This window comes from Plectropomus leopardus, chromosome 6 (assembly GCF_026936395.1).
Source record: "Plectropomus leopardus strain MGB_pleo_1.0 chromosome 6, ASM2693639v1, whole genome shotgun sequence".
NCBI lineage: Eukaryota > Metazoa > Chordata > Actinopteri > Perciformes > Serranidae > Plectropomus > Plectropomus leopardus.
In genome coordinates, this window is record NC_142181.1 from 2,116,117 (window position 1) to 2,131,444 (window position 15,328).

At 42.4% G+C, this 15,328-nt stretch overlaps 2 protein-coding genes across 2 annotated transcripts in view; one reads left to right on the forward strand and one right to left on the reverse strand.

Annotated features, from left to right (window-relative positions):
- The window catches only part of LOC121943347 (melatonin receptor type 1B-B-like), a 55,727-nt gene extending 51,867 nt beyond the window's left edge, over positions 1-3,860 (reverse strand). The window contains exon 1 of the mRNA XM_042486866.2: positions 769-3,860. Within this exon, the coding sequence (XP_042342800.1) occupies positions 769-964 (196 nt within the window). The 5' untranslated portion in view covers positions 965-3,860. The remainder of the gene's footprint in view (positions 1-768) is intronic.
- Positions 3,861-4,739: 879 nt separating this feature from the next.
- LOC121943365 (uncharacterized) lies at positions 4,740-13,869 on the forward strand. Its single transcript, XM_088078485.1, has 8 exons — positions 4,740-6,307; positions 7,028-7,192; positions 7,621-7,712; positions 7,845-7,892; positions 8,793-9,011; positions 9,250-9,430; positions 9,548-9,718; positions 9,861-13,869. The coding sequence occupies exons 1-8, from the start codon at positions 5,080-5,082 to the stop codon at positions 9,950-9,952; spliced, it is 2,196 nt and encodes a 731-aa protein (XP_087934611.1). The 5' UTR covers positions 4,740-5,079; the 3' UTR covers positions 9,953-13,869.
- Positions 13,870-15,328: the final 1,459 nt, after the last annotated feature.

Sequence of the window (15,328 nt, forward strand, 5' to 3'; positions counted from 1 at the left end):
AGTAGTTTAAAAAAATCACTGGAAAAAAAGAAAGGATTATCAAGAAAACTAGCATTTTCATACCAATTTTGAAGCTATTTTCCTTTAACTTTTTACTAATGTTATTTTTGGGGTACTTTTAAGACAAAAGCGAATTTGCTCAGGTTTCAAAGGGTTAAAAAGCTGCGTGAACCTGGTTTTAAATGCTCGGTGTGAACACGAAAATAATCAACCACACTTATTGTGGTTGAAGCCATCAGTCTGCTGAAGGCTTCGCTCCGCTGAGGCAGAAATGGATCCATTTGACTGACAAGTTTGCAGAGACAGTGATGAATGAGGCGGACTGATGCCAACAGCTCATTCAGTAAAGCAGTGACACGCTGAGAATGAACCAAAACTCATTCATTTCTGCAGGATACACACACACACACACACACACACACATGCAATCTCATTCATTCATTCTCTGCTCATTAACAACGCATTTTTCAATATATATGTGTGTGTGTGTGTGTGTGTGTGTGTGTGTGTGTGATGTCAGCTGTTTTTCTCCTGGCTGAACACTGCGAGCACACTGACGGTTATTCGATTGTCGTGATCTGTGGTCGATATGAAGAAAGCGCGGATCACCTCTAGATGTCATTTCATCGCAGATCCGAGCTGCATGCTTTTCTGTCTCACTCTGTTGTGTACACACACACACACACACACACACACACACACACACACACACGCACGCAAAAACACGCGCAAACGCACGCACAGCCCGTGTAACAATAGCTGTCTTACCCGCATTCCTGAGTTTGCGGTTCCTCAGCACGGACACGATCACCAGCAGGTTCCCCAGGATGTCCACCACCGTGGTGAAGATCAGCACGCTGGCCAGCGCCGTGACTGCCCACGCGGGGCGCGCTGCCCCCTGGCTCGGCTCCGGCCCGTGCTCCGTCCGGTTCTCCAGCAGCGAGTCGTCCCCCTGCGTGTCCATAGCCTCTCCCCCCTCCTCCTCCTCCTCCTCCTCCGTCCTCACACCCCGCGCTCGGTGTGAGTGATCGCCGGCATGCTGCTTCACTGTGACGGCTAAAAAAAAATTGGTGTTTCTCTGTCACTGCGTCCAGACCTGCGCCACAGTCCGGAGCCGCCCCGCTGCCAGTCCACCCGGCGCGGACCGCGGCCCGCCGACACCCATAGACAGCCCCGGCAGGGACCCTCAATGCTGAGAGCACAGATGCGCAGCTTGAATCTCCCCACACACACCTCCACCTATTCCTCCCCCTGCTCAGACCTCATGCTCCTCATCACTCCTCTCCTCCTCCTGCCTCCCCCTCCTCCGCTCTCCGGTACCTAAGGGACTGGAGGCAACTCCGTGAACCTCCTCTGGCATTCCGCTGCGGTCTCATCACCGCTGCGCTGTAGAGTGCGCGGCGCGGCTCCCGTTTCTGCGCTGCTGTCTGTTCAAACACGCACAGCTGTGTGTTTTACTCAGTACTCGCACTTTGTTCTGCTGATAATGAACCCTTTGACACCTCAGCAGAGTGGGCTGATTTCTGTCAAAAACATGGAAACGAGGCACTGAGCAACGAGCCAAAATTTTTAAGATTTTTGACATGATTTTTTTTTTTGTTTGGAAAAGAAAAAAAAGAGTTAACCCTTAAAGAAGTGAGCAAATTGGCTTGATTTATGTCAAAAACGCAGAAAAAAGGCACTGACAGAACAAATGACTCACAATATTTTTTGACTAATTTTGACCAAAAAAATTATAAAAAAGAAAACAAAAACAAAAAGAAAGTTGACCCTTTAAAAACTGCGCAAACTGGCTTGATTTCTTTCAAAAACATGGGAAAGATGCAATTAACAACGACAGAGGAAATTACCCCAAATTTTTGATAAGGAAAGTTAAAAATTTAAAAACTGAGCAAACTGGGAATGAGGGAAGATCAACAGAACAAAAAAAAAATATATGTTCAAAAGGAAAAGAAAAACAAAAAGAAAGTTAACCCTGTAAAAACTGGCAAATTGGCTTGATATCAAGGCAAAGAGCAAGGACAGAAGAAATGACCCAAAAGTTTTGATAATTTTTAACTTGAAAATAATAATAATTTAAAAAAAGAAAGCCAAAAGGAAAGTTAACCCTTTACAAACTGAGGAAATTGTCTTGATTTCTTTCAAAAACATGAGGAGAAGGGGATGTGACCCAAAATTATTATAATTTTAACCTGAAAAATTATTTTAGAAAAAGAAATAAAGTTAACCCCTAAAAATTGAGCAAAGTGGCTTGAAATATGTAGAGAGAAGGCAACAAGCAATGACAGAAGAAATGACCCAAAAATGTTAATAATTTTGACCTGAAAATAAAATGTTTTTCATAGAAAAAAAAGAAAGGTAACCCTTTAATAACCAAACTGGCTTAATTTATTTTGAAAACATGGGAAGAAGGCAAAACGTTAACGGCAGAAGAAATGAATAGTAGATTAGAATAGTTATTTTGTTTGTGTTATCGTGTGACGCATTTAAAAGTCAACACTGTCACATAACACAAAGGCAGAAGCAGCTGTATGCGAGCCCGTGTTCAGCGAGGTTAAATTAATATATTTATCAATGGACTCATTTATATATATATATATATATTTGCTACTTAATGTCATGAAGATGACATCACTGCGCAGTCACTGCATATACTGTAAGCTGTAGTAAAAAGTAGCAGATGAATTGAGCAGAAGATAAAGTCTGAATTCTCCATGACGCCATTAGCCTGGAATCAGTGTGGTGCCTCTTGTGTTTAATACTGTTTCATAAAAGTCTTGCTGTAAAACATCAACTAGAATGAATGACTCACACTAGCAAACATGTGGTTAAATGGTTCCTGCTGCCACCCTCAGGAATGTCACAGTAATAACAGACATACAGGCAAGCAGCACTTTTATTGCTTTTTTGATCATATTTAGAATAATAATACAATAATACCAAAGTGCATAGAGGCCAACTTTGTGTCCGGTGTTGTGGGTGGGGTGAGGTTCACCGGGCTTTATACTGAGTCCAACAAAACTCCAAACAAGCAGCAGGAGATCAGTGCTTGATCAGTGTGTCCTGTCTGTTGTCTTTATTGATCGGATGATTACAGTTTAAATTCAGAGGCTGCAAAACCGGAGGGCAGAGATCATTATCGTTTTAAGCAGGGCCGGTTCTAGACTGCTTTAAACTGTAAGAGATGTTGGTGGGTAATATAATATATTCTTTATGCGTGTATGCTGAACTGTTTCATGTTTTTAATCCAAAGCTTTTTGATAAAAAAGCTCAATTTTGTGCCTTTTTATGCACTGTGGCAGTGATGCTCAACAACCCGCGGGGCAAATCTGGCCTCCCATTTTCTAATTTACAATACAAATAAAGTTATTCATACTTTTAGTATACATAGAGTGATTAAAACAGCATCAAAATAGAGCTTGTTTATCAAAAAAAAGTGCCGGTGGAGGATCCCCCACATCCCCCAGAGGTCCTCGCTAAGACCCCAAATGTCCTTAAATCCTTAAAATTTCCTAAAATCTTAAAAAACATCCTAAAATCCAAGAAATGTCGTAATAGACCAGAAATGTCCTAAAATCTCAGAAATGTTGTAAAATCCTAGAAATGTCCTAAAACCCTGAAAATGTCCTAAATTCCTAGACATGTCCTTAAATTATGAAAATGTCCTAAAATCCCCGAAATGTCCCAAAACCCTAGAAACATCCTAACATCCAAGAACTGTCATCAAATATTGATTGTTTGAGCTATCTTATGTTATGTAGGTATGATTCCACATTTCTCACTAAATATTGACTTCAGTCAGAATAAGTCATTTTTTGCTGTTTTAAAACATTGTACATTTTTGTGTCTTCATAAAGAGACTAAGCAATAAATGTATATATTATGTACATAAAATCTATGGTGGCCTAAGATCTTTGCACAGTACGTATGTGTATTTTTGTATATAGATGTATATGTGTTTATGTATGTATGCTTGCATTGCATAAATATTTTGAGATGTGATTTAATTACTTTATAATATTAATACAAAGTAAAGATAATAACAATAATTTTCAAAAATAAACAGAATTTATTGTGGACAGCAGAGCCCTTTAAGATTACCTCCACTGCGGTTTATGCGTATTCCGGAACACTTCTTTGTGATGTCACAAACCTGATGTCACCGTGTTCCGTGTTCCGCTCATCAGAGCTCAGAACTCTCTGAGACTTTCTCGAAGACACACGGGAAGGTAGGAGGTAGATTTATTGATCACTCTTCAGTTACTGCATTGAAAATAATTTAACATTACGATGCACGAAGACTCTCCAAAGAAGACTCGTGGATCTCCAGCCCTCAGGAAAAATCAAGGTAAGAAATCCAGACAAAAACCTGCAGTCACTCATGTTAGAGGAATACTTCTCTGTCAAAATGACTATTTCTTTATCAGTAAGTTGTGTCGTGTTGCTGCGAATTTGTTAAGTAAAATTTGCTTTCTTGCATGCCTCTGGTAATTAATTTATTGACTCATTGGTAGCCATGTTTAATAACAGTAAAACTTTACAATAGCATCTGTTAACAAACACAACTGCAGTATGATCCAAGTCTCCTTTCTCCACTTGTATGCTCCGTACTTCCCAAACACATGCACTTTGGCTACAAAAAAATGTTAGAATTGTAGTCTGGCTTTGGAAAGAGCATAAGTTTACCTTTCAGCTCAGATTTAAACACTGAGGTTTTAGCAAACATGCATGTGTTTGGGAAGTACGGAGCATACGACTGGATCTATGAGACTTGGATTATACAGCATGAGTTGTGTGAGAGTTTGTAAATGGATGTTTTGATATAGTTCGTCTGTTGTTAAATGTGGTCCCCAGTAAATCAATGTTTGCCATTTTCCATGGAGGCGAGAAAAAAGCTTGTTTTAAATTCAAGGAAACACGACATGACTAAGTGATTTACAAATGGTCGTGTTTTGGGTGAAGTATTCCTTTAATGACCCACATTTTGAGGTAATGAGTAATTCAGAGTTAGTACCTTGAGCTGGATCTCTGATTGTTGCTGTTGAGCTATTTTTCTATCTGTAATCTGAGTACTTTGAGATGATAAAACACAAATTTATACGGTTAGTGACTATAGTTCACAACAAACTGACGTTCAACTGTTTCTCATTTTTAGAGCGTGATAGCAGCATGTTGGACCAAAACAAAGAGTCATCAAAGGACAAGGGTCGTCCTGCCAGGACCAAGCTGCTGAAAAGGAAGGCCAGTCCTGAACGGGTTACCCTCGGGAAAAGGTTAAGACTCCCTGAACCTGAACAGCCAAGCACATCTGAGGAGGATGTGACCAGGAGAGGCGCTAAGAGGAGGGCAGCCGCCGATGATGAAGGACCGAACAAGAAGATGAAGAAGAGCCCGGACCAAGAGGAGACCAAACGTAAGACCAAGAACAGGGGTCGTCCTGTCAGGACCAGGCTGCTAAAAAGGAAGTCCAGTTCTAAACAGGTAACCCTTGCGAAAATGTTAAGACTCCCTGAACTTCAACACCCAAGCACATCTGAGGAGGATGTGACCCGGAAGAGGGCAGCCGCCGATGATGAAGGACTGACAAAGAAGATGAAGAAGAGCCCGGACCAAGAGGAGACCAAACAGGAGACCAAACAGGAGACCAAGAACAAGGGTCATCCTGTCATGACCAGGCTGCTGAAAAGGAAGGCCAGTCCTGAACGGGTTACCCTCGGGAAAAGGTTAAGACTTCCTGAACCTGAACAGCCAAGCACATCTGAGGAGGATGTGACCAGGAGAGGCGCTAAGAGGAGGGCAGCCGCCGATGATGAAGGACCGAACAAGAAGATGAAGAAGAGCCCGGACCAAGAGGAGACCAAACGTGAGACCAAGAACAGGGGTCGTCCTGTCAGGACCAGGCTGCTAAAAAGGAAGTCCAGTCCTAAACAGGTAACCCTTGCGAAAATGTTAAGACTCCCTGAACTTCAACACCCAAGCACATCTGAGGAGGATGTGACCCGCAAAGGCACTAAGAAGAGGGCAGCCGCTGATGATGAAGGACAGAACAAGAAAATGAAGAAGAGCCCGGACCAAGAGGAGACCAAACAGGAGACTCAGAATGAACCTGAACGGGTAACTCTCAGGAAAAGGTTAAGACTCCCTGAACCTGAACAGCCAAGCACATCTGAGGAGGATGTCAGGGTCAGAGGAGTGAAGAGAAGAGTTAGAGAAGACGGAGAGGGACCCAAAAAAAAGCTCGTAAAGAGGCGACTGGACCAAATAAGAAATGAAGAGACTGCGTCTCCCTCAGCAGATTCTGAAAGAGGTAGGCTTATCAAGTGACACTACTGTTGGGAACATATATCACCATCAGTTTACTGAACATGAGGTTCAGACACCAGGCGGGTTTCCATTAATCCTCAAATTGTTGATGTTCTGGGCATCCATCGCCATGATTCTTTGAATGTTATCGCCAGAGGAGAAGTCACGTTATATCACTCAGTGGAAGCACAGTCACCTCACAATTGTGTTATATTGACATTTGGAAAATATTGCGTGAGTTTTGCGCAAATCTGTAATGGAAACCCAACTAATGGTGGAAAAATTCAGACCTCTGACTCAAATAAAAGTAGCAAAACCACGATCTAGAAATACGCTGTTTCAAGAAATAGTTCTGCATTTAAAATTCAGTTAAAGTAAAACAAACTTGCTATGATGTAATAGCTTTGTTTTTTAGTGTATTTCTGGGTAGGTTGTCAATTTCACCAAGGAATTAATACATTTTTGTCAATAACAATATATCATACTTTATTTGTTGGTTATATTTTGTGTTTTTAATCTGTAAAGTAACCAAAGGTATGAAAAAAGGTACAACAGTCCTTGTGAATATTAGAGATTTAGAAGTATAAAGAAGCAGAAAATGGAAATAGTCCAGTAATGTTGAGATTGACGGACTGTTATGTAATTTTGTTGGGACGACTTATCGTCCACGTTCACTCTTTTGACTGTCAACAAGCTGACGTTTAGGGTTTTTTGTCATCTGTAGGGAGCTGCGACACATCTGCGGAGGATGTGACCAGGAGAGGCGCGAAGAGGAGGGCAGCCGGCGAAGGACTGACCAAGAAGAGGAAGAAGCGCCCGGATCAAGAGCAGACCAAGGACGAGACGAAGGAAAAGATTCAGGATGATCTGCTAAAGGAGGCCGGAGCAGGTAAGTATTAGGGGTGGAAATCACGAGAAGCCCCACCATACGATATTATCAGGATACTTATGCCACAGTTATCACGATTTTAAACATTTTGCAATATGCTCAGTATTGTGATACTATATATATTACAATTTATTACCTTTTTCCAACAGTAGTTTATGTCCCCAAAAGAAAAATCTGTTATTTCCTGTTTTATCTATTAAGATAAAATATCAAAGTTTCTCACTTTCATCATTTACATTGCAGAAAAATGATAAATTATGAACGGAAAAAGCAACTGGTTACATATATACCTGGGGTCCGTGTATTGACACTATATTCCCATGTTAGATATCGCAACGCTATGCAGGGTTTGGATTTTTTGTTTAGTGTAAATTGATGTTTCTCACAAATTTACTGAAACAAAATCTGTGTTTGTTTCTGTTTAACAGAATTTGAAGCTAAATACGAGCAACAGGGTCACCTGGGCCAAGGAGGATGCGGATGTGTTTTTGCTGGCTATCGCAAATCAGACAATTTACCAGTAAGTATTATTCACACAATCTCTTACACACACACACACACACACACACACACACACACACACACACACACACACAAAAAAAGCCCAGTTTGTTCAGTAAGTGCTGACCATTGTTCTGTTTGTGTATTGTAGGTTGCCATCAAGCACGTCCCAAAAGATAAAGTTTTCTGCAAACACAAGGTAAGTGAGCAACACCTTATACACAACAAGTAGTTCCGACCAAGCAATCTGATTGGTCCACAAGACATTTATAATGTGCTGGATGCAGCATGTCGGCACACCTTTCTAATCACTAAAAATAGTAGTCCGCCATTTCTTTATCACTGCACCTGCAGAAATTCTACGATCAGAGTACATTTATCAGGCAGGGGACGAGGAGCGTTTCAGAGCAGTATTAATGGATATAGATTACACAGATGTAAAGAAATTCAGCTGAAATAATAAAAGGTAGCAGCTAACTCATGCATGGTGTAAACTTTAAACTCATTAATTTTGATGTTTAGACTTTACCTTTCTCTTGAGTTTTTGGAAACGTTTGTCGTCCTCCATCAGCTGTGCTGTGACACGGTGGCTAGTTGCTTAGAAATACATGTGAAGTTTGCAGATGCAGCTAAATCTGTACTTGGATTTTTTAAAATCAGATATCTTAGCCAAAACAAGACTGAACAAGCTCAGCGTTTTTGTGTTCATACCTTGTATATTTATTCATTTTGGGAAACCCCACTATCTATAAAAAGCACAAGTTCAAGTTAGCTGGAGGGACTAGAAATCGTGTCCGTTGCACGTTGTTACTAAGGTTCGACATACTTTCCGCAGTAGCTATCTAAAAGCTTTTTTATCTTGAGAGGTAATTGCCCCAAAACATGAACACATTTTGATAATGTATTTTATTTTCTTGGTAATAGTTGTGTAATCGCAGTATTACCCCTTGAGGGTGAGTCGTAACCATGGATGTATTAAGCAGATCTGGATACAGATCGCCTTGTGCCGAGCGTAAGAATGAGCCCTGTGACTGAGTGTGTTCTGGATAAATGAAATAGTTCTCTCGTCTTCATCCGCCTCTTTGTTATGATGTTTCAGGACGCCAGCGGACAGAAGCTCTCTGTGGAGGTCGCCGTTATGTTGGAACTTGCGGCCGGACCAAAGGGATCAGCGGGGGAATCGGCCCCCATTTCTCTACTGGACTGGTACGATCTGGACCAGGAGCTCATCTTGGTGCTGGAGAGACCAATTCCCTCCGAAGACCTGTACCAGTACATCAGTGACCGCGGGGGCTCCCTACGGGAGGAGGAAGCAAAGGTAAGCCATTGGAGGATCCTGGTGGTTGTGTGTGTGGTTTTTAAGCATTTTTTCCTTGGTACTTACCAAAGCAGTTGTTGAAATGTGGGAACATGGTGACGTTATTAGAAAATCTTTTGACTATTTCAGTGCCTGTGTGCTTGAAAGATTATTTTAGAAACTTTGTCTTGTAATCGCTGTAATTGCAGCAGCTAACCCAGAATCTCAATCATTAACAAAAACTGTTTTTGTCTCGCAGATCATACTGAAACAGCTCATAAATGCGGTAATTGTACTTGATGATAAGTGCATTTTTCACCGCGACATCAAGTTGGAAAATGTCCTGATTGAGACCGGCTCGGACGTTCCCCGGGTTCGCATCATCGACTTCGGCCTGAGCTGTTTTACCAAGAAAAATTCACGTCATCGCCTCTTTTACGGTAAGATATCTATCTTCTACTCCAGCTGTTCACTAGCTTTTCTATCAGTGATGTGATCATTTACGTGATGTGAGCTTCACCTCATCCCATCTTTTTTTGTAAATCTGTGTATTCTAGGTACCTCTGCTCACACCCCTCCGGAGTGGTACAAATATTTTGCCTACACGGCCGGCCCTACCAACGTGTGGCAGCTGGGAGTGGTACTGTTTGAAATGTTGCACAGAGCCGGATTTGAGACAATGAGCTTCCTCCGAAAACGACTGAGGATCAGCAAGAGGCTGTCAGAAGGTATGTAAAACACACACAAACACACACAAACACACACACACGCACACGCACACACACACACACACACACGAGCAGACATGAATCTGTACATTTTAGGTCTCTGCGATGGATCAACTTCACCTTTTATTGTCTGTCTCTCTAGATTGCCAGGATTTCTTGAGGACATGTTTGACGGAGAACTTCCTGCAGCGCATCACCCTGGAGGAGCTCCAGTATCACCCGTGGCTAAGATAACCCGCACCACACACACACACACACACACACACACACACACACACACACACACACACACACTCTGGGCTTGGGCTGTATCTATTTTTCTTTTCATACCTTCCTAATTTCACCATGTATATGGTATATGATAGTATTTGTGTGCGGTGCCATCCCACCCCACCAGTGACTTTGCTGCGTACCTCGTAGTTTTTTTCCGTTAATTAATAAGCTCGCAAAATGGCAACAAAGATTTATTCCCCTAAATTCAAGTCTCCAAACTAAGACTAGCTTAACTGCTTTGTTAACTTTATTCTAATTTTAGAGAAAAAGATAAAACTAACTCAGCTGCCTGTTGACCTCTAGTAGCACGTGATGTGCACCACATAAAATACACCCTCATTACAGCCTCTCTACTATTAGGTTAATTACGGTGACCGTAAGAAAACTTTATCAATTTGAAGACACATGCAGCATTTGACGAATGCCCTAAAAATACCACAACACATTAAGAAAACAACACAAATTACACACAGTGAAAGTGTTTCCAGAGGATGCTTAGCAGTGACGCACACATCCATACACACTTGTTGTTTGTGGATGATATCACTGGAGTCAGCTGTTAGTCAGTGTTTTAGAAAATGAGCTGTAAAAGTTTTTATTTATTAATGTATTTTTTTAGTTTCATTTTTTTACTGCAGTCAAGCCATCTACTCCGAAAAAGAAGTGGTTTGCGTATATGATAGGCATTATTAGCTCAATTCAGGTGAATCACTCAACAAGTCAGTCAATCTGTCAAATATATGAATAAATGTGATTCACTGGAACAAAGCTTTTATTCATGCAGTCTTACCATAATACCTAACATATACACAAACCACAAAACAAGGTGGCAGATAGTCTGACCATCTTTTTTTGGGTGGGGGCCGGATTTACTGCATTGAAAACACTTACATTTTAGCTAATTATCCAACACTATTGACGGATAACTGACTCCAGTGAAGTCATGAGAAATGCCCCCAAAACAAGCGCGTTTGGATGTGTGCATCAATACTGTGTCCTCAAGAAACACGTCACGTGTTGTCATGTAATGCACCATGTTTTATTAATGTGTGTGGTGGTATTTGCAGTGATTTATTAATGTGATGTATTGTGATGTATTGCAGTGTTGTATTAATATGTTGTATTGTGATGTATTGTAGTGTTTTCTTAATGTGTTGCTGCATTTGCAGTATTTTATTAACATGTTTTGATGTACTGTAGCGTTTTCTTCGTGTGTTTTGGTATTATCAGCACATTGTCGAGATGCATGTGTCTTCTAACTGGTGAAGATATCTTCTTAATTTGCTTGTGTTTTGTCTATTTGCATGTTTTCTTAACTTGCACTGCGTTGGCCGCCGTTCTCTCTAGTATTAGATTAATGGAAAGATGAGCGTGCGTGTTTTTGACGGTATTAAAAATCCTGCCATCGGAATTTCCCATACCCTCGTATACCGTAATACCGCCCAAGCCCAACAGAAAGTCACATCATGCAATCAGCACTTATACTAAATGTCACGATTTAAGTAATGCTGCACTCCCTTTGACAGGAACAAGGACGTGAGCTCCCGCTGCACGATATATTTTACTAGGCTGATAAAATTAGGAAGTCAGAAAGCTCCTCTGCAGCACGATGCCAGCTGTGGATGAGATCCGCCCTGAGATGCTGCCGGCTGTGGATGTTGTTTGGCCGTCTTGGCGTGACGTGGAGGTCGCGTACGGTGCCTGTGGAGTGGCAGACCGGGGTGGTGGTTCCCATTGTTGAAAATGGGGACTGGAGGGTGTGTCCCAGTTAACACACTGCTCAGCCTCCCTGGGAACGTTTATTCCAGGGTGCTGGAAAGGACTCCATCCTGGCCGTAGAGCAGCGGACCGACTCTTAATCCTTGCGGGAATTCTGGAGGAATTTTGGGAGTTTGCCCATCCAGTCTACGTGTGTTTTGACTGAAAGAAAGCTTACGACCGTGTCCCCTGGGGGGTCCTGCAGGGGGACAGTGGGTACAGGGGTTATTGTGATGAGACATCCGGTCCTTGTTTATCCAAAGTGAGAGCTGTGTCTGTGTACTCGGCACAAAGTCGAACATGTTTCCCGTGGGTGTTGACCTCCGCCGTGGTTGTTCCTTGTCACCGATTCTGTTTGGGATGTTATTGGACATGATGTAGGCGGCACGGCGGCGCAGTGATTAGCGCTGTTGCCTCACAGCAAGAGGGTTCCAGGTTTCGAACCCGGCAGCCGGCTGGGGCCCTTCTGTGCGGAGTTTGCATGTTCTCCCTGAGTCGCGGTGGGTTTTCTCCGGGTTCTCCGGTTTCCTCCCACAATTTAAAGACATGCAGGTTGATTGTTGAGTCTGATTTGGTTTGAATGTGAGTGTGAATGGTTGTCTGTCCCTGTGTGTCTGTGATAGTCTGGCGACCTGTTTGGGGTGAACCTCTCACCCAGGCTCCGGGCTAGTAGACAAAAAAAAAAAACGTAATGTCCGGACAGGATCCCAAGGCACAACCGGGGGGAGGAAGGGGTCCGATTTGGTGACCTCAGAATTGCATTTTTGCTCTTTGCGGATGATGCGGTTCTGTTGGCTTCTTCATACGGTGACCTCCAGCATGCACGGGGGAGGTTTGCAGCCGAGTGCAAAGCGGTCGGGATGAGAGTCAGCACCTCCAAGTCTGACGCAATGATTCTCAGCCGGAAAGCAGTAGATCGCCCTCTCTGGCCCAAGCGAAGGAATTCAAATATCTCAGCGACTTGTTCATGAGTGAGGGTACGACGGAGCGTGAGATGGACAGGCAGTTTGGTTCGGCGTCCGCAGTGATGCAGGCGTGCCGGACTGTCGTGGTAAAGGTGGAGCCGAGCTGGAAGGCAAAGCTTTTGATTTTCCAGTCCATCTCTATTTCGACTCTCGCCTATGGTCATGAAACAATGAGATTGCAGTTGGAAGCGGTCGAAAGTTTCCTGTGCAGGGTTTCTGGGTTCAGCTTTAGATTTTGGGTGAGAAGCTCAGTCTTCTGGAGGGAGCTCGGATTACAGCCGCTGCTACTTCGCATCAAAAAGGGGTCAGTTGAGGTGGATGGGGAATCTGATCAGGATCCTCCTGGGCGCCTCTCGTTGGAGGGGTTCTGGGCACGTCCAACTGTTCGGAGGCCCCGGGGCCGTCCCGTAACACGCTGGAAGGATTATATATCTCATCCGGCCTGGGAACGCCTCGAGCTGGAAAGTGTTGCTGAGAAGCGAGACCTCTGGAGTACTTTGCTCAGCCTGCTGCCCCTGCGACGCGGCCTCGGATAGCGGATGAAAATTGACTGTTGCAATAATGTTATTCTACTTATTATATTGGACATTTGTGTTTTGCAGATCCTGTAGCAATCCCAGCCGTCCGAGGAGAGGGGATCTCTCTTCGAATTGCCTTTCCCGACGTTCCTTCCCATCTTCCTTGGAGGATTTTGGGGAGTTTTTCCTCGTCCTCTTAGACAGCTTGGTTTGGGTCAGGAGCTGCTGCTGATGAGCCATTACGTGATGTAGGCTCATATTTAATACTTTGTCAATAAAACAAACTTCATTAAATTTAAACTCAGTGAATTCATCTCATCTTTAGGCCACAGAGAAGCATCATGCCCTCTTTCTGATCGCATTTTAAGTGACGACACATGCAAACTAAATATTGACAGCAATTATTTTGAAACATTAACACTTTCACACTGTAATTACCAACAATTTAGGCCTGGTTTCAAATTTATACTCACTTCCTCTTTTGTTAAGGAGACACCTTACCTTAAAATATTGACAATAAGAGGAAAAGAGTGAAATCAACAAATAACATGAATAAGAAAGTAAGTAAATGTAAAATGTATGTATGAGTTTAATAAAATGTTTATTTAAGAGTTTTTGAGAATTGAACAGACTGCAAACGTTAAAAAAAATTATATATATATAAAAATAATAAAATAAAATAAAATAATAAAATATAATATAAAAATAAAAGATTATTTAATAAAAAATAAAAGATTATTTAATTTTTAAAAAGGATAATTTCATAAAAAATAAAAGATTATTTAATTTTTAAAAAGGATAATTTCATAAAAAATAAAAGATTATTTAATAATAATAAAAAAAGATCATTTAAGATATTTTAGTCCATGATCTGGTGAATCACTCTCAGGCTGAAAACAGCGCCCTCTGCTGTGCCTGCAGCTGCTCAGAAAATATTCCCAGCCCCACCTCCTCCTGAAGTCACATCCTCAGTGTTGTTTCTGAGCGCTGATAAACTTAGCCGCCTCTGGGGGGCACCAGAAGAGCTTTAGACCAAATCTAGATCAAACTGAACCAGTCTGGGTCTGTGGTTCAGCGCTGGCTGGTGTCCCTGACCTGGTTTAGAGATCGCTGAGCCTTCTTTGGAGAGGGAGATAAATGCCAATATAAACACGTCCTGCAGGATGATGGTCGACATGTTCTGTGCCCAGTGGGAGAAAAATCCCTCTTTTTCTGGGGAAAGGTCTGCATGAACATGAAAACTGTACGCTGCTCTGGAGTGTCGCTCCTCATTTATCACGGAGGAGGGTTTTTATCGCTCTGGCAGAACGTCCTGCAGCTCTCGCTGTTGGTTTCACATGTATCTCTGCAGCTGCCTGTTTGCACACGCTTTGTTTCGCAGTCGTAGGTTGTGGAGATGAAGGAGTGCCAGAGGTGCAGGAATCTGTGGCAGAAGCAGAACGAGCAGCTGGTCAGGGCCATGCAGAGATCACAGACCCCGAAAACAAGCAGATTATCTCGCATTTCAGCTAATAAACTTACACAATATTTTTATATTTGTTCTTTGCATGATGGAAACTAAAAAAAAAGTTCTAGGAAAGTGAATGCAATTAATAAGAGAGAGAAAAAGAGAAATTATTAAAACATAATAATAAAAAAATTAAAAAAGACCAGAAAAATATATTTATAATTGTTAATAACTTAAGGTACAAAGTGACTTTTTTGTCATTTTTCTGTAACATAGTTTAAGAAGAAATTATTTAAGGTTAATTTTAAGGTGATCTTAAATCCTGCTACATCTTTTTGGCCTTGAAGGAGGAGTTTCTGAGTCTGGGGAAAGCTGCTCTGTAGTCTGGTGGTTCGGCAGCGGATACTTGTGTATCTTTTCCCAGAATGCAGCAGGGTGAGCAGACTGTGGCTGGGGTGGCTGCTGTCTTTCAGTACCTTTGGGCTCTGTGCAGACACCTCACTTCACCGAGGTCACTGGTGCTCTGCAGATGGGATGTTCTGGGCAGTTTTAATCACCGGCTGTAGAGCGTCCTGTCCTGGGCCGTACACGAATCACGCCAGCTGTCCTCCTGATGTCTGGGCGAGCAGCCGTGGGTGTACAGTGTGAA

Bases quoted from the DNA above. Each gene is read 5' to 3' on its own strand.
- LOC121943365 (XM_088078485.1), top strand. From the start codon at position 5,080: ATGATAAAACACAAATTTATACGGTTAGTGACTATAGTTCACAACAAA. The intron at 7,713-7,844 runs GTAAGTATTATT...TGTGTATTGTAG, and splicing joins GCAAATCAGACAATTTACCA to GTTGCCATCAAGCACGTCCC. The intron at 9,012-9,249 runs GTAAGCCATTGG...TTTGTCTCGCAG, and splicing joins TACGGGAGGAGGAAGCAAAG to ATCATACTGAAACAGCTCAT.